The sequence below is a fragment of the Leptonychotes weddellii genome, chromosome 9, assembly GCF_054177405.1.
Source record: "Leptonychotes weddellii isolate Sample4059 chromosome 9, ASM5417740v2, whole genome shotgun sequence".
Classification (NCBI taxonomy): domain Eukaryota; kingdom Metazoa; phylum Chordata; class Mammalia; order Carnivora; family Phocidae; genus Leptonychotes; species Leptonychotes weddellii.
The window spans coordinates 90,814,057-90,841,575 of NC_138377.1; the positions used below are offsets into that span (position 1 = coordinate 90,814,057).

At 35.5% G+C, this 27,519-nt stretch overlaps 2 protein-coding genes and 1 pseudogene across 3 annotated transcripts in view; 2 read left to right on the forward strand and 1 right to left on the reverse strand.

The window, feature by feature from the left end:
- The window catches only part of VPS13C (vacuolar protein sorting 13 homolog C), a 178,369-nt gene that overhangs the window by 103,789 nt on the left and 47,061 nt on the right, over positions 1-27,519 (reverse strand). For both annotated transcript variants that reach the window (XM_081831199.1, XM_081831200.1), the window contains exons 15-27: positions 23,624-23,753; positions 22,982-23,076; positions 20,590-20,732; positions 19,586-19,778; positions 18,049-18,163; positions 17,302-17,438; positions 16,242-16,365; positions 14,214-14,331; positions 10,583-10,712; positions 9,681-9,759; positions 8,492-8,631; positions 4,459-4,612; positions 811-890 (exon numbers count right to left, since the gene is read on the reverse strand). In XM_081831199.1, coding sequence (XP_081687325.1) covers positions 811-890; positions 4,459-4,612; positions 8,492-8,631; positions 9,681-9,759; positions 10,583-10,712; positions 14,214-14,331; positions 16,242-16,365; positions 17,302-17,438; positions 18,049-18,163; positions 19,586-19,778; positions 20,590-20,732; positions 22,982-23,076; positions 23,624-23,753 — 1,638 coding nt within the window. The remainder of the gene's footprint in view (positions 1-810; positions 891-4,458; positions 4,613-8,491; positions 8,632-9,680; positions 9,760-10,582; positions 10,713-14,213; positions 14,332-16,241; positions 16,366-17,301; positions 17,439-18,048; positions 18,164-19,585; positions 19,779-20,589; positions 20,733-22,981; positions 23,077-23,623; positions 23,754-27,519) is intronic.
- On the forward strand, positions 1,324-2,977 carry LOC115943572 (heterogeneous nuclear ribonucleoprotein A3-like). Its single transcript, XM_031036573.2, is given in 3 exon segments — positions 1,324-1,958; positions 2,179-2,570; positions 2,573-2,977. Coding segments are annotated over 3 exon segments (1,098 nt in total). The 5' UTR covers positions 1,324-1,362; the 3' UTR covers positions 2,683-2,977.
- Positions 26,648-27,249, forward strand: LOC102750647 (small ribosomal subunit protein eS10 pseudogene; annotated as a pseudogene).

Here is a 27,519-nt window from a genome sequence, read left to right on the forward strand (position 1 = left end):
GGAGGGGGAGCAGAGGGTGAGGGAGAAGCAGACTCCCCGCCGAGCAGGGAGCCAGATGCGGGGCTCAATCCTAGGATCCCGAGATCATGACCTGAGCCGAAGACAGATGCTTAACCAACTGAGCCACCCAGGCTCCCCATCTCTGCCTCTTCAATGCAATAAAACTTTATACTCTTCTTTGTGAGAGAATCAACCACATTATATTTTAATTTTTATCTACTTGTCTATCTTCCTACAAGTCCTTAATTTCCTTGAAAACAGGGAATGTTTTTAATCTCTGTATCCCAAGTGCCTAACAGAACCGGACAAAGACATTCAATAAATAGTTGTTGAATGATTAAACAAATCAACTAATCCTGAATGAAGCGAAATACCATTACTTCCTTCAGCATTTCTCATATGATATCTTTTTAAGTCCTTTCCCAATCCTGGCAGTTCTTTTCTGCACCCAATCAAATTTGACTTTATCCCTTTAGATGAAGGATACTCAGCCAAATATCACCTACACATACAACGAATATAGGCAGGTGAATATGCCCCAAGAGATAGGAGTGCATTCTACATCATCCCAAGCTTCTATCTTTGGGGACAGGGAGCTTGGTGGCTTCTTAATGGTCCTAGTCTTGTACTTAAGTGAAAGAGAAAGTGTAACATGAAAATGGAAAAAGAAACAGTGGATATCCCTGTGGTTAAAACCTATGACAAACATCTAGAGCATTTACTGATCTGCTTTTTCTACTAATCATCTTTTTCCTTCCAGAGGACAGTTTAGAGTATACAATAAATATGTAAACATTTTATGGCCCTTACCTTAACATATTCTACTTTTAAGAGATCTAATCCAGGTTTATCAGAAGAGCTAATCAAGTGAAGGGGCTTCTTTCTGGATCCTAGATTAAAGAAAAAGAAAAAAGTGTTTCAAATAAATTGCTCTTTTTTTAAGATTGGAATTTTCTGTATGTCTTTTTCTTCTTAAAAAAAATGTTGTTAATTAAGCTTTAACAGACTATCTGCACATATTTTCACGCACTGGTGAATAAATAAACCAATCTAAATATTGATCTTACCTTTAGCATCCAGCTTACTTAAAAACATGCATATTTATTTTCATTTGATTTTACATCTGTGTTCAAAAATAATCAATACTTCCCTAGATATTTTTAAGGACATATGTGCATTTTTATGGCAGTAGAAAGACAAGTTAATTAAGAATTAAGAAAAATTAATCCTAGTTCATCTCTACCCTTACTAGGAGATACTCAACTTTAGTTTCTCAACTATATAACAAGACTGAACTAGAAAAATATGTAATACCGGGTCCCATATTGAACTCGAGTTGGAAGAGGTGAGTCCGGTCTTAAAATGGAGGTAAAACCGCCGCCCAGTCGCCCCCAGCCTAACTCCGGCCATGGCCACCACCACCGCCGGGGGGAGGAGGGCCATGATCCAAAGGAGCCAGAGCAGTTGAGAAAACTGTTTATTGGTGATTTGAGCTTTGAAACTACAGATGATAGTTTAAGAGAACATTTTGAAAAATGGGGTACACTTACAAATTGTGTGGTGATGAGAGACCCCCAAACAAAACATTCCAGGGGTTTTGGTTTTGTGACTTACTCTTGTGTTGAAGAAGTGGATGCAGCAATGTGTGCCCGACCACACAAGGTTGATGGGCATGTAGTGGAACCAAAGACAGCTGTTTCTAGGGAGCATTCTGTAAAGCCTGGTGCCCATCTAACAGCGAAGAAAATTTTTGTTGGTGGTATTAAAAAAGATACAGAAGAATATAATTTCAGAGACTACTTTGAAAAGTATGGCAAGATTGAAACCATAGAAGTTGTAGAAGACAGGCAGAGTGGAAAAAAGAGAGGATGTGCTTTTGTAACTTTTGATGATCATGATACAGTTGATAAAACTGTTGTTCAGAAATACCACACTATTTATGAGCATAACTATGAAGTGAAAAAAGCCCTTTCCTTTTTTTTTTTTTTTTAAGATTTTATTTATTTATTTGACAGAGAAAGACACAGCGAGAGAGGGAACACAAGCAGGGGGAGTGGGAGAGGGAGAAGCAGACCCCCCGCCGAGCAGGGAGCCCGATGCGGGACTCGATCCCGGGACTCCAGGATCATGACCTGAGCCGAAGGCAGTCGCTCAACCAACTGAGCCACCCAGGCGCCCGAAAAAAGCCCTTTCTAAACAAGAAATGCAGTCTGCTGGATCACAAAGAGGGCGTGGAGGTGGATCTGGCAACTTCATGGGTCGTGGAGGAAACTCTGGTGGAAGAGAAGGCTATGGTGGCGCAGGTGGTGGCAGCAGAGGTAGTTATGGAGGAGGTGATGGTGGATACAATGGATTTGGAGGTGATGGTGGCAACTATAATGGTGGTCCCGGTTATAGCAGTAGAGAAGGCTATGGTGGTGGTGGACCAGGATATGGAAACCAAGAAGGCAGATATGGAGGTGGTGGTGCAGTATATGATGGTTACAATGAAGGAGGAAATTTTGGAGGTAACTATGGTGGTGGTGGGAACTATAATGATTTTGGAAATTATAGTGGACAACAGCAATCAAATTAGGGCCCATGAAGGGGGGCAGTTTTGGTGGAAGAAGCTCGGGCAGTCCCTATGGTGGTGGTTATGGATCTGGTGGTGGAAGTGGTGGATATGGTAGCAGAAGGTTCTAAAAAAATTTCAGAAGAAAAAGGCTACAGTTCTTAGCAGGAGAGAGAGCGAGGAGTTGTCAGGAAAGCTGCAGGTTACTTTGAAACAGTCGTCCCAAATGCATTAGAGGAACTGTAAAAATCTGCCACAGAAGGAACGACGATCCAGGGTCAGAAAAGTTACTGCAGCTTAAACAGGAAACCCTTCTTGTTCAGGACTCTCATAGCCACAGTTTGCACAAAGTGCAGCTATTGATTAATGTAATGTAGTGTCAATTAGATGTACATTCCTGAGGTCTTTTATCTGTTGTAGGTTTGTCTTTTTCTTTTTTTTTAAAGATTTTATTTATTTATTTGAGACAGAGAGAATGAGAGACAGAGAGCATGAGAGGGAGGAGGGTCAGAGGGAGAAGCAGACTCCCCGCCGAGCAGGGAGCCCGATGCAGGACCCGATCCCGGGACTCCAGGATCATGACCTGAGCCGAAGGCAGTCGCTTAACCAACTGGGCCACCCAGGCGCCCTGTCTTTTTCTTTTTATTACATCAGGTATATTGCCCTGTAAATTGTGGTAGTGGTACCATGAATAAAAAATTAAGGAATTAAAAAAAAAAAAAAAGAAAAATATGTAATACCTTATTCAGCTATAAAATTCTAAGAATATTTCATTCATATTAAAGAAATTTGCATAATTTTCTTTGTTTAGGCCAAGAGAGAAGGCATATTAGAAAAGAAAGTATTTTCTAAGGGAGGGGAATTGCTAAATTTCTTTTAATTTAAAAACTACAGGTACACTACTAGATATCCTCTATATCCTTCACATAAACATACCAAGGAACTGCCTCAAAAAGCTGTGGAAGAAGTGATTTATACACCACTTTATCCATCTTTTATTATTTGCAGTTCTATAACTCCTGCTCCTGAGAAATCTCAGAATTTTCACTTCAGCATCAAGGTCATAACCTTCCCTAAAGGAAAAAACAGCCTAGCAAATTTTTTACATTTTCCCCTCAAGACAGTAATGTAAACTCCATCCAAACATAGTGTTTATAGAAACTAACATAAAACATTTTTCTTCTAAACTGAGATGTGTTTTAGTTTCAACTATTAAAAAATAACAAAAATAGGACTTTATATTTGACTAAAATATTAGGCAAATATTAAGTAATTACTGTAGATTCACCCATTACATCATTCTTCAAATACTTAATTAGCACACAAGATGTACACTGAAATAAACCATAAGAGCTTCTAAAATAATGAATTTTATCCCCCATCCTAAGTTTTTATAACCTGGTGCTGCTTCTGATATATAAACACTATTTAATAGAAAGAACAAAGACTTTAATATTACAAGATCAGAGAGAAATTCTAGGTTTTGCTATTCCTAAAATGCATGGTCTTGAATAAGCCACTTAATCCCTCCTTATTTAACCTTACTTTGTAAAATGGGAATAATATTCCCTACATAAAGGAGATTTATATGGACTCTCTAAGACAGCAGATCACAGTAGCTAAGAATACAAACCCAGACTTCCAGGGTTTTAATTGGTTTTAATCATGTTTTAGCCACTAACCAGCAGTATGACCCTGGTTAAATTATATAAAATTTATGCCTTAGTTTCTTCATATGTAAATTGGAGATAATAACATTGTCATAAGGGTTAAATGAGTTATTACTTATAAAATTCTTAAAACAGGTGCTATTATTTATTATAAATATTATTATATACACAAGTGTTTCAGATACTAAAAGTGATATTAAATTTATAAACCATCATTTCTATTTTTACAACTATTACCTTGAATTTCATGGTAATCCAAGCTGATTTTCTTTAAATAAGATACCATAGTTATATCAAATGTTCTCATCGTAGCCTCTGTTCCTAAATGAGTAATATTAAATACTAGAATTGTATCTTCTTCTTTCTGTTGTTTGGTAAATTCCAAAATCACCTAAAAGATCAGGACAGACAATAAAGGCTTGATGAATTTTAGAATCATACTTAAAAACAAAATTTTTTTTCATACATATCATCATGAGAATAATAGAAACTTTGCTCATACTTTCTTACTACCATAAAGTTATTTACTATGACTGGAAATTATCACCTTAAATTCTATTATTCAGAATACAACTACATCTATATAAAAATCATGATATAATTTTACATCAATTATTGATTTACTTTTTTAATTTAGTAGAAACAGGAATGTATGTATTCTTACTAAAATGTTTTTCTTAAACCTATCATGTTTAGATGTTTAACCCTATCATGTTTAAACCTACCATCATGTTTAAATCATGTGTGTTGATTTAAAAAAAAACAGCATTCCCATTAAAGTAAAAAGTATGACAGGCTATTCACTATTACAGTATTATTTAAATTAATTCTGGATATGACAGCCAGTATATTTAGTCAATCAAATACAAAATATTTATATGGCAATTTTTTTTTTTTTGAAGATTTATTTGACAGAGAGAGACACAGAGAGAGAGGGAACATAAGCAGGGGGAGTGGGAGAGGGAGAAGTAGGCTTCCCGCTGAGCAGGGAGCCCGATGCTGGGCTCAATTCCAGGACCCTGGGATCATGACCTGAGCCGAAGGCAGATGCTTAATGACTGAGCCACCCAGGCGCCCCTACGTGGCAATTTTTAAAACATGAAAGTTCTTTGATATTCCATCAAGAGATAGAGATCTTTGTCTACCATCTTTGAATTTCAACAGGCTTGTGACTACTTCATTCAACGGACTACAGAGGAAGCAACACTATAATAACTTCCAATGATAAGAAAGACCCATAAAACTTCCACCTGGGAATGCATACTGAGGGAAAGCTAGTTGCCATGTAAAAAGTTCAACTACCCAGACACTGCCATGTTCAGGAGGCCATGAGTAAGCATTTCAAACAGTCCCAGCTGAGCTCCCAGCCAACAGCCAGTATTAAGTGCCAGCTTCAAGAGTGAGACACTTCTGAGGCCCTCTGAAGCTTCAGGTCACTGTAGCTCCAGCAAATCTGACTGCAACCAAATGAAAAACTATACACAAAAATTACTAAGCTGGGAGGTGCCTGGGTGGCTCAGTGGGTTAAGCCTTTGATTCACGTCATGATCTCAGGGTCCTGGGATCAAGCCCAGTGTCGGGCTCCCTGCTCAGCGGGGAGTCAGTTTCTCCCTCCCCTCTGCCCCCCTGGCCCCCACAAGTGCTTACTCTCTCTCTCTCCCTCTCTCAAATAAATAAATAAAAATCTTTTAAAAAAATTGCTAAGCTGGGCCCTTCCACAATTCCTAACCCATAATACTCTGAGCAAAATAAAACAGTTGTTTTGAGCTATCATGTTTTGGGATAACCTGTTAGGTGGCAATAACAACCAGAACAATGTAAATACTGAAAAAAAGCAAAAATAACATTGTTGGCAGTGATATATACTTAAGAAAAACTAGGAGTGTCAACTGAAAAATAGAAACAATAAGATAGTATAAGATATTCAGTACAGAGTTGTTATACAAAAGTAAATTTCAGATAAATCAATGATTTAAGTGAAAGCAATGAAATCATAAAATAATATATTAAATTGTGGGTAAATATTTTTGTAATCGAGAATTTTCTAAACATACACTAAGATATAAAGAAAAAATTTAATATATTTCACTACAGCAACATTTAAAACCTCAAAATGGCAAAAGAAGTCAAGTTGGGAAAAACAACACTATTTTTTCTTAGATGATTCTGATTATCATTGTTTATCATTTTAGTTTATTCATTCAATATTCAATAAAATATTTATTGGGCATCATCTACCATGTACAAGGCCATACCAACCACTAGGAACATCAAAGTGACCAGGACAGACAAGGTCCTTGTCCTGATGGAGCTTATATTCTAAGAAGAGTGGGGAAAAGTGAAGGTTCCCTTTATTGGGTAGTCAGGCCTTTCCAGTAAGATGGCACTTGAGCAAGTATCTAATAGAAGTAAAGAATCAAGTCATACAGAAAAAGAGTGTTCCAGGCAAAAAAACATCAACAAAAAAAAAAACAAAAAAAAATACCCCGGCAAGCACAATGAATGTGCTTTGGTATACATAAGGAAGAACAAAAGGCAAGTGTAAGCTCCATAAGGCAAGAACTTTGTGCTCACTGCTATAACTTCAGTATCTAAAACAATGCACTCCATGATGACACTTGATGAATATTTACTGAAGGGATCATGAAATATGCCTGGAGCAGAGTGAGCAACACAGAAGAGAACTGAAGATGAATCTAAAGAAGTCACATGGGGTGACCTGTATGCCATGTAAGGCCTAGCAGGCCATGGGAAGGACTTAACCCTTTACTCTAATCAAGATGGAGGCCATCATGGAACACTACGTCTAAAACTAATGATGTAATGTATGGGGATTAACATAAGAATAAAAAAAAAAAAAAGAAATGCTTTATAAAAAAAAAAACTAATGATGTACTGTATGGTGACTAACATAATAAAATTAAATTAAATTTAAAAAAAAAAAAAAGATGGAGGCCAACGGATGGTTGTGAGCAGAGAAATGACATGATCTGACTTTTACTTTAAAAGAAACACTGAACGCTATATCAAGAACTAATGATGTACTATACAGTGGCTAATTGAACATAATAAAAAAATAAAAAATAAAAGGATTACTCTGAGGGCACCTGGGTGGCTCCATCAGTTAAGTGTCCAACTCTTGATTTTGGCTCAAGGTTATGGTCTCAGGGTCATGAGATCAAGCCCTGCATCAGGCTTGGTTCTCTCTCTCCCTCTCCTCCCCGCCCCCCACAAACCTCGCTGGCATGCTCTAAAAAAAAAAAAAAGGATCACTCTAGCTACTGTGTTAAGAACAGAGTAACTTATGGAAGCAGAGAGACATTATGAGGCTACTGCACTAGTCCAGGCAAGACGGTGACTTGGACAGTGCAGTAGAAAAGCAATCATTTGAATGTATTCTGAAGTTAAGAGTCAAGGGATTTTCTGATACTTTAGATGGGCATATGAAAAAAAGAGAGAAGTCAAAGAAGGCTAAAGATAAATAATACATATTTCCTTTAAACAAATACCAATAATACTTAGAGGGATTTATATACACAATTAAAATCTGGTATTTCTGACATTACATTTTAGGACATCATCTCACACTGGGATATAAAGCAGTCAATAAGAAACATCTTTTTATACCTTTGTGTTTTATTATCAAAGCAATGCATATTTATTATTAAAAATTTAGAGTATATGGAAAAACAAACAGGCACAAATAAGAAACCATAATTCCACCGCACAGAAATGAACGTTGTCCATCATGCATTATCAAAGAAAAAAATGCATGTGTAATTTCTAAATAGAATCATGATGTCCTTGGTATTATAATCTCTTTTTTCTCTAAAAGCATGATATTTATAAACATCTTTCCAGGTCAATGTTTCCTTTTATTACATGCTTTTAATGGATATAAAGACATGCTGAAAATTTAGGTTGTTTATACTTTTCTGAACTATAAACATAAAAATAAGCAATATTATTTAGCTTAAAAGTAAAAAAAAAAAATTAATGTAAACATGTCATAGAAATTTTCTACAGAAAAGAAAATCTCATTTAGGTATCTTGAGCTTTTCCAGAATAGATTAGATACAGTATAGATCACTCTCATATCAGTTTTTACAAAATAACATTTCATTTTCTTGGAACTGTGTGTGTGTGTGTTAGGAAGTAGGGAAGACAGTATATTTTTAATACACTTAATGTTTGAATCTAGCATGAGATAGTTTACAAGGATAGTGATGACAACAATATATTTATTTATGGACAAAACAAAAATACCTACCTCTTTAATTTCAAACTTTAGTAAAAGATTAATGAGCTCCTCATTTGGGGCCTCTGCAACTTTTTTTAGTACTGAACTTGTCACACTTTTACCAGTCTGTGTATCTCCATCTTCGGCATCAAAATATTCATCATCAGACTCTAAAGAACACATTCATTTGACTTGAGAGAATGCCCACTGAAAACTGCATGAAACACTCAAATCTCTCAAAAGTAAAATTCATTTATTAGATATAATCTTCATATTTAGAATCAGAATACAGTTATGTTTTTCGAATCCCACCAAGTAACTCAACCTGACATGTGATAATGATATATAAAGACCAAACTACCCTATTATTTTTTTCTTCAATAGTTCTGTTTTTCAATTCAGTTCACTAATTCAATATTCAATATAAATAACTGTTTGGCATCATCTATCATACATCAGTCTGTACCAGACATTAAGGATACTAAAGTAAACAGGGCAGACATGGTCCTTGTTCTCATGAAGCTTACACTCTACTTCAAAATTAAACAAGATCAGTTAGGCTAGAGCTAGAAAAAAAGATCAGATCAGGTAGAAATTGGGGCAAAAAAGAAAAAGTAGCTTATTTAGACTCTTATGCACTGTCAATCACAAAAATCCTTTCGGGGCACCTGGGTGGCTAAGTCGGTTAAGCGTCTGTCTTCAGGTCAGCTCGTGATGCCGGGGTCCTGGGATTGAGCCCCATGTTGGGCTCCTTGCTCAGTAAGGGAGTCTGCTTCTCCCTCTCCCTCCCCCAGCTTGTGCTCTCTCTCTCTCTCTCTCTCACTCACTCTCTCTCAAACAAATAAAATCTTAAAAAAAAAAAAAAATCCTTTCATTCAAATGAAGAAACTGGCCTTAAAAAAAAAGTGACTCCATTTCTGGGTTCTCTATTCTGTTCCATTGATCTATATTATCTGTTTTTGTGCCAGTACCATACTGTCTTGATGAATCACTAAATTCTACCCCAAATTAATAATACACTATATGTTAACTAACTTGAATTTAAACAAAACCAAAAAAAAAAGTGACTCAAAATGACACTGTTGGTTAGTAGAACAACTAGAACTAAAACCAGTGAGTTGCTTTAATACTTTCAAAATTCCTTTATTTTCTGAAAATCTTATCTCTATATACAAATGTATATAGGCTTGGTTTAATAAAGAACATTTACTTTCCTTACCTGATTCTACTCCATCTAGCAACAGTGAAGTACCAAGTAGGTCCTTTGTCCTATCTGAAATAATGGGAATTGAGGATACCTAGAAAAGAATACAAAAAGTTTTCTTAACATACTGATTTAGCAGGATCAAATGTACTTAAATGAGAAAAATACTGAAAAAGTAATAGAGGATAGAGAGAGATGGAAAACCACATATACACACAATACACAAATCTTCCAAAAAAGCACTTTATGCAATCAATTAATGGTTGGCTAGTGTTTACTAACGATTAAGACTACCACCTGTATTCATAAGGGCAGACTGTGTACTACTCTAGTAGACAAGTCTACTTATCATAGTGTATCATTTAGTTGCTGTCTCTGACAATACTAACTGTGCGTCTGTATTACAGGTTCCTGGAAAATGGTATCAGCATTGGTGGGCTCTCTCAGATTTCATTTCAAAGTAAGTGGAAATTTAACACCTTTTTTATGTTGTAAAGATCAATTCCAATTAAAGTTATCTACAACTTTTAAGTCTAATGTGTATGAAAATTACATACAAATTATTCTATTTTGTAATAGTTTTAAGGAAGATTTTTGTATCTAATTTACTTAAACACATTTCATAAATTTGTAAAACATTTTTTTCCTTTCATTTATGTCTTTTTGTTCCCTTTGTTCTCTAAAAGTTGACTTCCTACCACCACTCTAAACAGTAGTGAAAACAGGCTTCAAAATTTACCTATTCAATGCCATATGCACTTTTGTATAGAATCAACAACATTAAACTTCAGAAGTGTATCAAATAAATGAAATTGGCCCTAAAAAATATTCAAAAACAAATTAGCTCAAAGAAAGATGAAAAAACCTCACCATATACAGATATGTGAAGATGCAGCATTTTTATTATATCCATTTACCTGTCTCTCTGGAGACTGTGCAGAGGATTTCTGTGGCAAGGGTATACTGTTAATCAAACATAGCACATCTTTCATCTTCTGGTCAGAAATCCTCACATGCACCAACGGAAGTCCTCCAGATACTTTCAATCTAAAAATACAATTCAACTGTAAGGTTTTAAGGTCCAGCTTCTCTCTATTATGGGGGAGGGGGGGAAATGGATTTGAGACTACACTGTGGAGTCAAAGTGACTCTGGACATGTTTTAATCTAACTAATGCCTCATTCAGTCAACATTGTCAGAGCATGAGAGGTTCTGCGTAAGCCAAGTTTCCAGATAATTTTAATGTATCCCTCTTCAGCAGCCAAACCTTTTAAAGTTAACTGATTTTTATGAACATATTTTCAAACACAATGTCTAATTTTTAAAACCACTATACATGCTTTAACTATTTCCTGGCATCAAAGATTTTATATTATACATATCTAAGAGTATCTACTCCATCACTCTCTATCCCCTTGCCTTGCTTTATTTCCGTTTCTAGTACTTGTCAGCACCTGACATATCATATATATTTGCTTATTTTATGTCTCCTGATTAAAATATACGCACCCTGAGGACATCTGTTTTACCCACTGCTGAATCACTGCTATGCTTTCATTAGTTGCTTACTTTTGGGCCCTGCTTCTACTTGGCTTCCCTACTCAGCATAACTGCCTCGGTTTATCTGTCTCAATAGCTTTGTGGCAGCTGTTTGCTGCTCAGGAAGTTCTTTCCAGTTACTGCTTATCTTTGACTTGCCAACGTGAGCAGCTCAAGTTGACAGCTGCCTAACGATTATATGAAGAATGATATTCTGTATAAGGCACAAATGAAAAGAGGCCGGTTGGCTATTCCTGTCTCAAGATATTGAACTTTCTATAAAAGTACTCTGTCAGTTGAAAGCACCATAAATATGTAAAGATGCTTCTTTATTATTTGTGAAACTAAAGGCATCTCAAATAGAGGGACTGGATGAACCCTCCCACCCAAAATAACTACAAAGTTGGACAAAATACATGAAACAATGGTTTAAAAGACATTGGACATTAGTCAACAAAAGACAGATGAAAAACGGAAAACAAATGAGGGAAGACCTAGGAATACCCCAGCCTACTGACTTAAGAATTTCAAAATATGAGAGGTACAGTAAAGGAGTATTTCAAGAGAAATATACAACATTCAATGCCGATAGTAGAAAAGAAGTTCTTAAATCAGTGTTTTCAACTTCCACCTTAAAGAACTAGGAAAATGAAGTAAATGAAACCCAAAGGAAGCAGAAGGGGAAAAAGCAGTAACAAACATGAGAGTGGAAATCAATGAAATAAAAAACGGAAGGACAATAGAGAAAATAATTGAAGCCAAAAGCTGATTCTTTCAGAAGATGATCAACAAAACTGATAACCTGATCAGGAAAAAAAGAGAAAAGGCACAAACTACTAACATCAGCAGAGAGAGAGATATAGCATCACTGCAAATTCTCTATGTATTAAAAAGGCAATATAATAGGGGCGCCTGGGTGGCTCAGTCGTTGGGCGTCTGCCTTCGGCTCAGGTCGTGATCCCGGGGTCCTGGGATCGAGCCCCACATCGGGCTCCCTGCACCACGGGGAAGCCTGCTTCTCCCTCTCCTACTCCCCCTGCTTGTGTTCCCTCTCTCGCTATGTCTCTCTCTCATCAAATAAATAAATAAAAATCTTAAAAAAATTAAAAAAAAAAAAGGCAATATAATAATATATGAACAATCTTATGACAATAAACTCAAAAACTAAGATGGACAGATTCCTTCCTTAAAAGACAAACTACCAAAGATCACTCAAAAAAATCTGAATAGCTCTATCTATGAAATATATTGAATTTGCAGTTAAAAACTCTCCCCCAAAAAACAAAACTCAAGTCCAGATGGCTTCACTAAATGAACTCCACCAAACATATAGAAAAGAAATAATTCTACACAACTTCCTCCAAAAAACTCACTCCATGAGGCCAACATTACCCTGATATGCTGATACAAAAACAATGAAAGCACAAATATCCCTCACAAATAGAGATGTTGACCCTTGAACAATTTGGGTTTGAACTCCATGGGTCTACTTAAATGCGGATTTTTTTTCAATAAATACGATAAAGTACTGTAATTGTATTTTCTCTCCCTTATGATTTTCTTAATAATATTTTCTTTTCTCTAGCTTTATTGTAAAAACAGAAGATATAACACACACACAAAATATGTGTTAATCAACTGCTAATATTATCAGTAAGGCTTCCAGTTAAAGGTAGGCTTTTAGTAGTTAAGTTTAGGGGAAATCAAAAGTTATACATGGATTTTCAAAAGAGCGAGTGTGGGACTGGGATGGGGGCTAGTGCCTCTAACCCTTGCACTGTTCAAGGGCCAACTGTATAAAGGGACACAAGGACTCTGGGGGGATGATGGATGTGTTCATTATCTTGACTATAGTGATGGTTTCATAGATATATATGTCAAAACTTATCAAACTGTACGCTTTAATTAGATGTAGCTTACTGATATACATGTCAAAACTTATCAAATTGTATGCTTTAATTAGATGTAGCTTACTGAATATCAATAATATTTCAGTAAGGCTGTTTTTAAGAAGGCAGCATAAATATTTCATAATTATCTCCTTAAATTCAAAATTCAGTTCCTACTTTTCATTCCCTTGAATTATTCTCAAGATTTTATGTGGTTTCATTATCAAAAGAGCCTCTATTTTTTTCCCCTAGTTTCAAGTTTTTATTTAAATTCCAGTTAGTTAACATACAGTGTAATATTAGTTTCAGGAATAGAATTTAGTGATTATCACTTACATACAACATCCAGTGCTCTTCACAACAAGTGCCCTCCTTAATATCTGTCACCCATTTAACCCATCTACCCCACCTACCTCCAACTCCAGCATCTCTCAGTTCTCTATAGTTGAGTCTGTTTTCTGGTTTGCCTCTCTTTTTCTCCCCCCACCCCACATTCATCTGTTCTGTTTCTTAAATTCCACATATGAGTGAAATCATATGGTATTTGTCTTTCTCTGACTTATTTTGCTTAGCATAACAATCTCTAGCTCCATCCACATCGCTGATTTTTGAAGATTTTATTTTATTGATATTGAATTGTTGGATTTGATCCATTCAAAAACACGGATAACCAACTTTTACACATTATAAAATTCCAAATACTTCTGAAATAAGAGAAGGGATACATCATAATTCAAATAAACATTTTCTTAAAAATGTATTTTTGCTATAAGATAATCATTTTTTCTGTCCTTCACAAATCTAGTTCTTTAATCAGAGGGGGAGACGAACCATGAGAGACTATGCACTCTGAGAAACAAACTGAGGGTTCTAGAGGAGAGGGGGGGTGGGGGGATGGGTTAGCCTGGTGATGGGTATTAAAGAAGGCATATACTGAATGGAGCACTGGGTGTTATACACAAACAATGAATCATGGAACACTACATCAAAAACTAATGATGTAATGTATGGTGATTAACATAACATAATAAATAAATAAATAAATAAATAAATAAAATCCAGTAACTGATACAGATACATTTCGCCTTGTTAATTTTATAATATAAAAGAAATACATTACCTGGCCATTCTAATGTCTTTTTCTACCATTGCCTTGGCCAACTCAACATGAATATCCATGGGTTGCAATATATGCATAGTTGATGGATGCTGAAATCGACACGTTTTCCAATTTTCATCTTTAAAAAAATTTTAAAATTAAACTAGTCTTCCAATGTTCTGTGAAAAATTACTCTAACTTAATAGAAAACAGCAAACGTATTCAATAAATACTAATTTTTACTTCTTTCAGCATATGTTAAATGACCTTTATTTTTTAAAATAAGATTGACAAAAAAAATAAAATAAGACTGACAGTTAATAACGTAACGGTTTATTTCAAAATGTTTTTTAGTTAGCAGTAACAGTTCATAATAAGTGGGCACTTTTCCCCACTTAATTACTAAACAATTCTCATTGGATTATTACTGCTGTATGAATACTAAAATACTTTGCTATAATAAATTATACAGTCCACATCAGAAAAAAAAATTAAAATTCACCCATGCTCTAAAAATGAGGGTTATTAATGACAAGGAATTTCAGTGTTTATTTTTTCACATGTCTACTCTAACTCCATTTGACATTCTTTAGCCTCATCCTAGGTCTATCATGTCTAGGCTATCAATCTGGCTTATGTATCTAAAGACTATGAAGTGATTCACAAGTACTGATAAAGGATAGTCTACTGTGGGGAATAAAAATATAAAGGAAAAAATCAGTGGGAAAGAAATAGTTTTATATACAAATATGTTTATAAGCATTAGTGCATATGTGATGGGGGGACAGAACAATCAAAATGGCCTATAACAGATTAAAATAAACAATGATACAAAAACAAAAAAATAAATAAAATAAAATAAGACCAACAGGAGTCAAAGACTGTGATATAAAAATAATTGTAAATATATATTTGGAGGATGTTCATGTAACATCTTGCATTCTAAAGCAAATAGGAAAAAAAAACAGGACTTTATTGCCCTGATTCTGGAATTAGTGGTCAAGGTAGGTGGTTGCAGTGAAAAAAGGAAAAAAAAAATAGAAAATGACAGAGGAAAAAAAGAGGTTTCTGGGGTTCCTTAGAGAAATTACACTAGTTTAGCACATAATTCTAAAACAAAAATGAGTTTTATTAAGATTTTATGATAAAAAAGTGTAATAATCACTTTTCTCCAAAAAAAAAAAAGTTCCAGAGTCAGACTTTCCAACAGAATCCTACACAGATCTTAAGTGATGGCAATCACTGAACATCTTTTATCACTTATAACTCAAACAATTATTATTAAGTACATATGAAAGAAAAGGCAGTTTTAATGGTCTGTGTAAAATGGTCTGTGTAAAAGTACTTCCCTCCAAGGAATTAATAAAGCATTATGTATTTACATTTTAATAAATCTCTTCATTCCTACTAGACTATACACTCTGCACACAGAGTTACTTTCTTTCTTCCAATGACCTACCACAAAGTGCTAAATTCAAGGATATTTAGCAAATAATTATTGCTTTTAGAAATTAAACAAGTATGGAGAACCAGTGTTCTTTACTTAAGCAGTAGAAAACACCATAACTTCTGGAAAATAATTAACTACCTTTAGGGTTTTAAGACTATATCCATACTTGTCAGATATCTACAAAAGTAGATTGTAATACTACTGAAATAATGACTAGGCTAATAAAGTCAAAATATTTAAAAATAAAGTAGCAAGGGAAGACAACATTGAGACATCCCAAAAGCACTGAGAAAGAAAAACTTAAGCCAATGGCAACTTCTATTTTTGTGTTCTGGGCAGTTTCATAGTCACATCACAACAAATAGGCAATGACTGGACCTAGATTCAAACGCTGCTAAGTACCTGAAGATGAATAGGCGTATTTTTATCTCTATTTCTACCTGTGGCAATGATTTGCACTGATGGGCTCCGATTTGGTTTTCTTAAGTGACCAACAGGACATGTGTTCAAAACATTGTCACGGTTGATATACATGCACACATATTTACCTAAGCTATTCAACATAATTTCAAGATCCTAAAAATTGAGCAAAAGCTTACCTGCTCTTGCAAAGAGTAACTGCACACTTTTTATTTCAACATCAAACTTGTCATATGCTTTATCCATTATTTCTTCCAGAGATGAATTATTAGTCTTCTGCAAACCTTGATCTTTACTGTTAAGCTAAAATGGACAAAAACTTCAATTTTCTTAGCAGAAAAATATATTAATATTTTTGTTGTGTTTTCTTAAAACCTAACTAAAATGAAAACTCTGTCCTTAGTGAGTTCACGTTCTGCTTAATCTTCTGACAATTTTTTGCAAGTATTTTATTAGGAATATAATATTTCAGTATACCTCTTTAATATGTTTGGGTACTAGGTGCTCACCATATTTGTACTAATTAGAAGATCAGTTACACAGCTGTCTACCTCAAAGAACCTGTCTAGACATGCAACTCTTCCTGGCTCTCAGCAGTTATTGCAACTCATGGCTCAGCACGCCTACAACCTAACCTCTTCACCATGAAATCACAGGTTTTGTTCCTTCTTCTTCTCATTACATCACCTGAATAAACAGGCCATTAGAATTCAGCTTCAACCTCCACTTCCTTTTCCCTCTTCCCAAAGGAAGCAAGGATCCATTCGGGACTGTATTTTCTGAAATCTTCACTTTTTCTCAGATGCTTGGATTTCTAATGGGTTCGACACCCAAAACCTTAGCGTTCTCTTACTCAATTTAATTGCTGACAGTGGTATAACAAGTATATTAATATGTGTATAATTTCCTATTGTCAAAATAAGTAAATTAACAAATAACACTGTGTAATTAAACTCTGGAAATCTAGTACTTCTCTACAACTAGAAAAATACAGCAGTAATCCAGTCCTCAATATCAAATCATCTACCATTACAGAAAATTTTAGGGGTTTTCCATGTTTTTTTTAATAGCCATAAAATATACATAAAATACTCAATCTAAGCTAGGCTTGACAAAATACTAAGAAGAAATAAGTCTAAGTTTAATTTAAGTGAACTCTGAGGGAAAACCAGCAAACTGTCAGATAGCTAGCTTCCAACCTGAGCAAAAATGGGCAGGAAGAAATGGATATACACCTACCCGAAATGTACCAAAGTCTACAATGAGAAGATCTGATTTTTCATGGTGGAAACCTGTCTGTGGAAGTATTAGATAAGAAGGCTTCAGATTTATCCTTAAATCAAGGACTTTTCGAGTTTCAATAATGTGTGTAAGTCCTAAAAGAAATAATAAAAGATTAGATGGTCAAGTTGACATACGTAATTATATTAACAATGAGAATACGAGTATCACTTGAAAAGTATTATGGGGGAGCATCAGTTCTCACAGACTATCCTCAAAATTAAGCATCTAAGGTGAAACTCCATATGGTCAATGGGAGACAATCATATCATTACACTGTACAGTAAACCCAACATAGCTAGTATTTTATCCAGAGAGAGAAAATTCATCATTTCTTTTTTTAAACATTTTTTTTAAATTATTTATTTGACAGAGAGAGACACAGCCAGAGAGGGAAGCCCCTATACAGCCAGAGTAGGGGGAGTGGGAAAGGGAGAAGCAGGCTTCCTGCCGAGCAGGGAGCCCAATCCCAAGACCCTGGGATCATGACCTGAGCCGAAGGCAGATGCTTAAAGACTGAGCCATCCAGGTGCCCCAAAATTCATCATTTCTTTAGTTAAGCAACCACATAAAGTACTTGGCTTGAGTTTAGAGACCATGCTGTATAAAAGTATTTATGTTTAGAACCAGAGTTACACACAAAGTTTTCATTAGAATAGACAAAATTTTGAGTTTCATTGATGTTTATGCAGATAAATTCTTTACCTGTAGCTGTTCTCTCTTTAATTTCTTCCAGCTTCATTAATGTAGCTGATGTTATTTGTTCAAGATTTAATCCTTTATTTGATTGAAAGAATTCAACCACTGCATTGATGGTTTTCTGTAAAATAATTTAAAATATAAGCAAGTCTACACAGTACTTTCCATATTATAAATTTTAAAGTTTCAGTTTAATTCTAAACAACTGTGGCTCCAAACTTAGGAGATACCTCCAAAGATACTCTGCCCTATTGCATCTCTCTCTCTCATGGAAAAAAAAAAAATCTAAAAAAAGGAATAGCCCAAGTAAGCTTACTTGGCAACAATGTGTGCATGTCATTGAGGTGACTTTGTATGTTCTAAGGTGTCATGTTGTTATAGCAATGGACATTACTACTAAACTATACACTTAAAAATTGCCAAGATGGTAAATTTTATGTATTTTACCACAATTTAAATTTTTTTTAATTTAAAAAATTAAATTAAACCCTGCCTGTGACTACACTTCTAAACTGTGAAGTAAAAAAAAAAAAAAGTCACGGTTCTCAACAACAGAGGAGGATGAACTTACAAAGGATGCAATGACTAGTGATCCTGTTGGCTAGCCTGAGATGAGTTAAGAGCATTTGAATAAAAGATGGAACCATAGATACAGAACTTGAGCCAGCATTTTCAATGACATCTAAATGTCAATGCTTTTTTTTCATATGAACAATATTTAAAATTCTTTTATTACTCCTAGAGCAATTTGAATTGGTCCAGATATTTAGGGGAAAGGGAAAATAAGCAAAACTGAACTGGAACAGGAAGTCAGTGTATAACTATTTGGGAGTAGTTGGTACAATAAACAGACTTTTTTAAAAAAAAGATTTTATTTATTTGAGAGAGAGAACGTGCACACATGTGCACACACAAGTGGGGGGCGGTAGGCAGAGGGAGATGGAGAAACAGACTCCCCGCTGAGCAAGGAGCCCAGGGCAGGGCTCAATCCCAGGACCCTGGATCATGACCTGAGCTGAAGGCAGACGCTTAACCGACTGAACCACCCAGGCGCTCCAACACAGACTTTTTGAATTGTATATTAGATTTTTTTTTTTTACTTTAACATAAGCATAGATAAGTACAGTAGGAAGAAAAATGGCAGCATATGAAAAAGTAAAATTAACTGGTAAGCATGTACTGCTTTTAAAACAAGAAAAAAGTGTTAGTAAACTTAGTTGCTAAGTAAATAAATGTTAGGTATAAAAGAGGAAAAATAAGAACACCATATGTCAGAAGTGTAAGAAGGGTTTAATAAAGATTGACTGGGGCACCTGGGTGGCTCAGTCGTTAAGCGTCTGCCTTCAGCTCAGGGCATGGTCCCAGGGTCCTGGGATCGAGCCCCGCATCAGGCTCCCTGCTCTGCGGGAAGCCTGCGTCTCCCTCTCCCACTCCCCCTGCTTGTGTTCCCTCTCTTGCTGTGTCTCTCTCTCTCAAGTAAATAAATAAAATCTTTAAAAAAAAAAAAAAAAAAAAAAAAGATTTACTTTCTCCTTGCACTTACAGCATCGTAGATGACCTCCACAGGCTGAGACTGAACAATCAGAGTCTGGTCAGCCGTGCTATTCTCGGGGTTGGTTTCAAACTCGATTTTAAGCAAGGATGAGGTAGTATCGCCAATGGAAGCCACGAGTGACGGTACAACACCCTGCTGTTTCAGACCTGTGATGTACCAGTGTTCTAACTTTGCTTCCACCCTACAATCCAGTGAGTAAATAAATAATATAATTAAGATGCTGTGTAACATAATGGGTTAAAATATAAATTTTCCTTTTAAAAAAACTCCTTTGAGAGCCAGTACTACACCTATTACCCGAGGTAAAGTCCAAACTCCTTGGCCTGGCATTTAATTACCCATACAATCTGGGGTTTTGTTTTGGTTTTTGGCTCTTAACTTCTCATCCGCATGAGAAACCCACTTTGGCCAACTCCTGAACACTACAGAAGTTCCGATGATCACTGTTACATGAACGTAAGCTACACTTCACTCAGGGAACTCAACCCTCTATTTCATGTCACCTGAAAACACCCTCATCCCTGCTTCTTTCTACTCAGCTACCCTAAATCCCAATTCTTCTAGCCCAAGTTATTCTCTGCAACTGAGCTTGTGTAGCATTAACCTCAAGGATTTCACTTTACTGCATCTTCTCACCTACAGCTAATATGTTATATAGTTCTTATATTATTAACTTTTTGGTTATCCTCTCTTAACATGTACAGCATAAACTTCTTAAAAACAGAAACTTAATGTTCCTATGCTAGCCTTCATAGTATCAAACTGATAAATTTAACAGTATCCAATAAATTTTTGCAAAGGAAAGAACAGAGGGTAGAATAAATGATGAACTCCTCATAGAGCTTTGTAATAAAACAAATTCAAATATAAAAAGACCATCTGACACACAAAAGGAAAAGAAACTAAAGAAGTTGTTTAATGCTCAATAACACTATTTTTTGGCCAAGTCATATCTAGAAATAAAAACTGAAATAATAAGCTTTTTAACTTACTTAAGTGCTTGTGCTCCTGGTCGCTGAGATACTTGGGTGCCCAGGCCAATTATCTGAATTTTCAGTATTTCTGGGATATTTTTGTTTTCTCTTAATGTGACAGAGGTGCTGACTAGTCTCAGTGTCATTATATGGGCAACATACTAAACAAAAAGAATGAATGAAATTGTTATAGTTTAATTATTACTTTCTTTAATAATTTCTTATTTAAATTTCTTGAATTATAAGGTGATCTAAATGTTCAAAAAGAACATTAGAAACTTCAATACAAAATTACAAAATTGTTCAAAAAGGACAACTACAAGAGATCCAAAATTCATTTCTCCTAGTTTGAGATAAGAAAAATGAAACTTGATAAAATATTTTGTCACATAAAGACTCAATTCATCAACTTTCACTAAAGCAAACTAATTCAGACCAATCCTCTGGCTCAAAAACTGGACAAAATATAGAGAACATCTGCTTGATGTCTTGGAAGGCTTAAAAAAACACTGAGAAAAAAAAATCCTGACCAAAAAATAGATAGGTCAAAACGAGGTAGGACAGAGAAGCAGGGAGTTGATTCTCATCAAACCTTAAAGGAAGACATTAAGAGAGGAAGATTCATAAAACAGAAAACAATTAACAAAATAGCAACAGTAAGTCCTTACCTAAATAATTACTTTAAAAGTAAGGAGATTAAATTTTCCAATAAAAAAGATAAAGAATGGCAGAATGGATTTTTAAAAAAATAAGATCCAATGATATGCTGCCTACAAGAAAGACATTCACTTTAGCTTTAAGGACACACATTGACTAAAAGTGAAGGAATGGAAAAAGATACTTCAAGCAAATAGTAACTCCCCTCAAAAAGGGTAGCTATATTTATATCAGAAGAAAATAAACTTTAAGTTAAATGTTGTCAAAAGAGACAAGAAGGTCATTATATAATGATAAAGAGATCAGTCAATCAAGAGAACATAAGATTTGTAAAAACTTATGCACCCAACATTACAGTACCTAAATACATAAAGTAAATACTAACAGAACTAAAAAGAGAAATAAATGGCAATAGTTAGGGACTTCAATAACCCACTCTCAACAACAGATAGCTCATCCTAACAGAGAATCATAAAGAAACAGTGGATTTAAACACTGTAAGCCAAAGGGATCTAACAGACATGCACAAAACATTCCACTCAACAGCAGCAGGATAAACATTCTTCTCAAGCCCACAGGAATATTTCCTAGGATAGATCATATATTAGGCAATGAAACAAGTCTCAAAAAATTCAAGAAGGTATCAATTATATCAAGTATCTTTCCCAACCACAATGGAGTAAGATCTTAATAAGAGGAAAGCTACAAAATTCACTAATATGTGGAAATTAAACAACACACCCCTGAACAACCACTGTATCAAAGAATAGATCAAAAGGAAAATAAAAAAACAGCATGAGATAAACAAAAATGGAAACTCAATACATCAAAACTTATGGGATGCAGCAGAAGCATCTTCCTTCTAATAGGGAAGTTTATAGTGATAAATTCATACAAGAAAAAAGAAGGATCTCAAATAAACAACTTAACTTTACACCTCAAGGAACTAGAAAAAGAAGAACAAACTAAGGCCAAAGTTAAGGATTTTATTTATTTACTTTTCAGAGAGAGAGGGAGAGCACAAGCAGGGGAGGGGCAGGCAGAGGGAGAAGCAGGCTCCCCACCGAACAAGGAGCCCAATGCGAAACTCGATCCCAGGACCTGCGCCAAAGGCAGAAGCTTAACCAACTGAGCCTCCCCGGCATCCCAAAGCCCAAAGTTAGAAGAAGAAAGGAAATTATAAAAATTAGAGAAGAAATAAATGAAATAGAGAATAAAAAAACAATAGAAAAGATTAATAAAACCAAAAGTTGGTTCTTTAAAAACAAAACTGTCAAACCTTTAGCTAGACTAAGCAAGAAATAAAGATGACACATGTGAATAAAATTGTAAGTAATAGAGGAGATATTACAACTCATATACAGAAATACAAAAGATCATAAGAGACTACTATGAACACCTATATACCAACAAATTAGACAACCTAGAAAAAAATGGATAAATTTCTAGAAATGTACAATCCACCAAGACTGAATCATGAAGAAATAGAAAATGTGAACAGACCAATAATGAGTAGGTGATTGAGTCAATAAGCAGAAACCTCCCGACAAAGAAAACCTCAGGACCAGATAATGTCACTGGTAAATTCTATCAAACATTTAAAAAAGAATTTACTCCAATTCTTCTCACACACTCTTGTGAGAAGAAACAAATGATAACATTTTTATAAAAATCAATAACTCATTTAACCCAATTCAACATAATACAGTAAAATGAAATAAAATACTTCTTAAACCACCTAAAAAATAATTACCTGCTTGGGTAAAGCTAAGTTGTGGGAGCTCTCACTATAACCAATAGCAGTGAAGAGCTTATCTTTTTCTTCTGGAGTCATAATGTCATCAATAGCTACAAAGAAAGGACAGTATTTTAAGAAATCAATCGCTTCAGTTTTACAGATACAATAAAAACAATCAAACCAAACTAACAAGTGCTCTAAAATCAATGCTAATAGCAAAAGCAGCCAGGTAATTCCCTCTAATATACTACTGTGCCTACTTAAAACAAACATCATGCATTTGCTTGCTTATGTCAAGAAAAGGCAAAGAGACACCATTAAGGGAATTCTGGTCTCATATAAGAATTTTAGAATTCCCTAAGTAGGTTAAAAATTAAGTGAAACTTCTGATACTCATGTAAAAAGTAACAATAAGAAATGTCAGATGTTGACGCTTCTGAATTCAAACTTCTAAAATTTCACACAAATAATTTCCTCAAAAATACCAAAGTTTTAATTTAGTTAGATAAACCCAGACATGTTCCAGCCTGAAGTATTTGCTTATACCTTTACACTAATTTGCTTATAATAAACGTAAAAGTCCACTAACTGGCTAAAATAGAATTTATGTATTTTTTACTTATCAGTGTACAATAAATTATCTGACTTGGAACTTACTTTCAGGAATCAAAGATTCTTCATCTTTTTTCTTGGACTCCTTCTTACCCCAAAACCCACTAAACCAGCCTCCACGTTTCTCGCCTGTGTCAGCAGACTTTTTCCTTAATTTTTGCCCAGATCGAATCACCTGAAAAGTAAACATTTTTATTAAATTTAATTAAAGAGTAAATGCCCTCTTCATTTTCAGGTATAGCCAGGTAAGAACAATGGTTAATTATTTTAACACTACATTAGGTTAAAAACGGTCAAGAGAACCTTCTGAAATGGTGTTCAACATGATTTGGTTAATATAGTTCCACCATTAATTTACTTTACACACCTACTGATCAAATTTTGATGATGCTGCATTTTAACAGAAATACAGTAAGGGTTTCAAGTGAATTTTTTTGAGCAATATGTCTTCCAAATATTTAAGTTAACAGCCACTAAGACTGCAGATTTATAAAATGAAAAGTTCTCTCTAAAGGAGATGCTTCCACACTCAGAAGTTTTAGTTTAAAACAATCATATTTCAGAATTCATATACATTACTGGTTTGCTAACTATGGACATGGGAGAGGGGTCGAATATAAATAAAAACAGATAGTCCTTAAATCTCATTTCATTCTCTTCTCAATAAATCCTGGCTTGATTTTCTGCAACTCCTTGAAATACTAAAATATAGATGAATAACTAAAAAGCAGAAAACAGAGAATAAATAGAATAAAGGGGATAAATAATTTAGACTCTATCTTCTCACTCCCTGAGTAAGTAAACTTTAATAATTTTCCCACTTAAAATTTATAGTATTTTAAATTAGTAGTAAATTGGTAACCTATTGCAAGCCTCCCTGTGTAACAAAAGGTGAAATACTCCAAAAGAGAAGTTGAAAAAAAGTTGAATTAGTAAAGAGAAGTCTAAACTAAGTTAAGTTCTCTTTATTTTTATTTATTTATTTTTAAAGATATTATTTATTTATTTGAGAGAGAGAGTACAAAAGAGAGCATGTACAAAAGAGAGAGTACAAGGGGGGGGGGACAGAGGGAGAAACAGACTCCCGCTGAGCAGGGAACCTGACACAGGACTTGAACCCAGGACCCTGGGATCATGACCTGAGCCGAAGGCAGATGCTTAACCATCTGAGCCACCCAGGCACCCAAGTAAGTTCTTTTCTTTAACAACAAGATGTTAAAGAAATAGGGGAATAGGTATACATCTGTGAACAAAACTATCAAAGTTTTATCATTTATACTTTAGCCATAACTATCTTTTGTCAAGCTTACCAATCCATTTTCAGCAGTCAGAAATGTAGTAAGAACTGTCATTATCTGATCACTTTATATTCTATATGAAATAATATTTTACTTCTTTATTCTCTTGGCACAGAAGATTAGTGTACTTTTTTATATTTTTCAGAAGTAGAACTTAGACAATTTCTTTAACCGCTCTCTGTCTTACTTTGCTAATATAAGCTGAAGATAATAGTACTTTCCTCAGAATTGATGGTACCCAGCAAATTAGATCAAGAAAATGTTAGCTACCAATTTCATTCCTGTTACTAAATTTTTACTTTAAAATGTTCATGAACACAAAGCTTCAGCAAAAGCAAATCAATTCTTAGCCACCAATATCTTGAATTCTTGTCAGACGTAGGCACAATATTGTTAATCCAAGTGCTTACTGTGTTTGTCTTTTGCCTTGAGATATTTTTTGAGTGGAACTAACCCCATCATGTCCATACCAACAGAAATTGTAAGGGCTGAAATGTTAATGAGAAGAGGTGTGGGAAACAGAACGCCACAACAACCACTGGTTCATGTTCGCTCAGACTCTGAGCTCTCTGAGAAAACTCGAGATTGCAGGGTTAAAAATAACCCGAAAGGATCAGAGTGAAATGCCCTTGGGACGTGTGTGGTCAGTTCTAAAGTACGCAGCAGATGTTTAGTAGATAGGAAGCCAGCTGTAAACAGCACACTGGGCACTCCCCTCTTTGTTCCTTTATTGTTTTAAAGATTCTTACGTGCTTGACTAATCCTGTTTACATGGAGGAATGTGCCTTACTACGCCCCTGCTATAGAAGTCATGTAAGAGTATGGAAAATAAACCTCAGCACCTCAGGCTGTTTGCTCGGGGTCCCCTGTGCCTCGCTATACTGTCGTCTCTTTTTCTCAGTTCTTTCGCCGCCCAGGTCCCCGACTCTCTGAGGTCTACAAAGAGGCACTTGAAATAAGAAACAAAATAAAAAATAAAATCTGAAAGTAGCTTCAAAAAATTCCAAATGTATCATTTAGATACGGGCTACATAATTCAACACAAGGTATGAATCTTTAGGACAAAGAAATCATGCAACCTATGAAAAGGGCTCTTCCTTTCAAAAATAAAAGTAGTGATGAAAGAGCACTATTACACCATTGATAATTGAGCAGGAGACTAGAGTAGTGCCTGAGAATGTAAAGAATAAGCATGGGGAAAATGTGGTATTTTTGTCACAAGCCAGAGATAAGTGCATATGTTCAGGCCCTGTTTGAATTTGCAAACTGAAAGTGAATGACAAATCAGCTACTGTGGATATCATAGCTCAGTGGTGTTCAATCCTTAATGCACTTAAGAATCATCAGGAAGCTTTAACAAAAACAAAAGCAAAAAACAACAGCAATGCCCAAGCCCCACCACATACAATTAATCAAATCCTGAGAAGTGGACTCTAGGCATCATTTTTTTAAAAAATTCCCTATGGATCCTAATGTGCAGCAGGATTCAGAACCAACAAGGTAACTACCTAAGAGTTTCCTCAACAACAGTGGAGATCATCAAGCAGGGAGTAGATGAAACTGAGCTATTTCAGAAAAGGCACCCAATTAAATGTGTATTATCTGGGTTTTTAAGCTTTAAAGAGTCTATCAACAATTCTTTTAGGGAAAATGCAACCAGAGCCTGCAAGCTTAAACCTGTCTTACATACTGGACTTAATAAACAGATGGATTTATGAACAGTTCTCTATAAATCTAAATACAGAAACAGCTGTGCAGTGTTTGATATTTTATTAAAATCTTTTTAACTGAGCCCCAGCCCCGGATGTAGCAGCCGCTGAGATGTTGATGCCCAAGAAGAACCAAATTGCCATTTATGAACTCCTTTTCAAGGAGGGAGTGATGGTGGCCACGAAGGATGTCCACATGCCCAAACACCCTGAGCTGGCAGACAAGAATGTGCCCAATCTTCACGTCATGAAGGCCATGCGGTCTCTCAAATCACGAGGCTACGTAAAGGAACAGTTTGCCTGGAGACATTTCTACCGGTACCTTACCAACGAGGGCATCCAGTATCTCCATGATCACCTCCACCTGCCCCCCAAGATTGTGCCTGCCACTCTGAGCCGCAGCCGCCCTGAGACTGGCCAACCACGGCCCAAAGGTCTGGAGGGAGAGCGACCAGCAAGACTCACATGAGTGGAAGCTGACAGAGACACCTACAGACGAAGCGCTGTGCCCCCTGGTGCCGACAAAGATGAGGCCGGGGCTGGGTCAGCAACTGAGTTCCAGTGTAGAGGCAGATTTGGTCGTGGACGTGGTCAGCCACCTCAGTAAAGTTGGAGATGTTTTGTGTTGAATAAATTTGTAGCCAGAAAAAAATTTAAAAAAAAATCTTTTTAACTGAACTGGGGTGCCTCGTGGCTCAATGGGTAGAACATGTGACTCTTGATGTCAGGGTCGTGAGTTTAAGCCCCACATTGGGCATAGAGATTACTTAAAACAAAAAATGTTGGGGCACCCTGGTAGCTCAGTTGGTTAAGCATTGGATCTTGATATCAGCCCAGGTCTTGCTCTCAGGGTTGTGAGTTCAAGCCCCAGGCAGTGATCCACGCTGAGCGTGGAGCCTACTTTTAAAAAGAGAATTCTAGGTTTAGTTAAGAG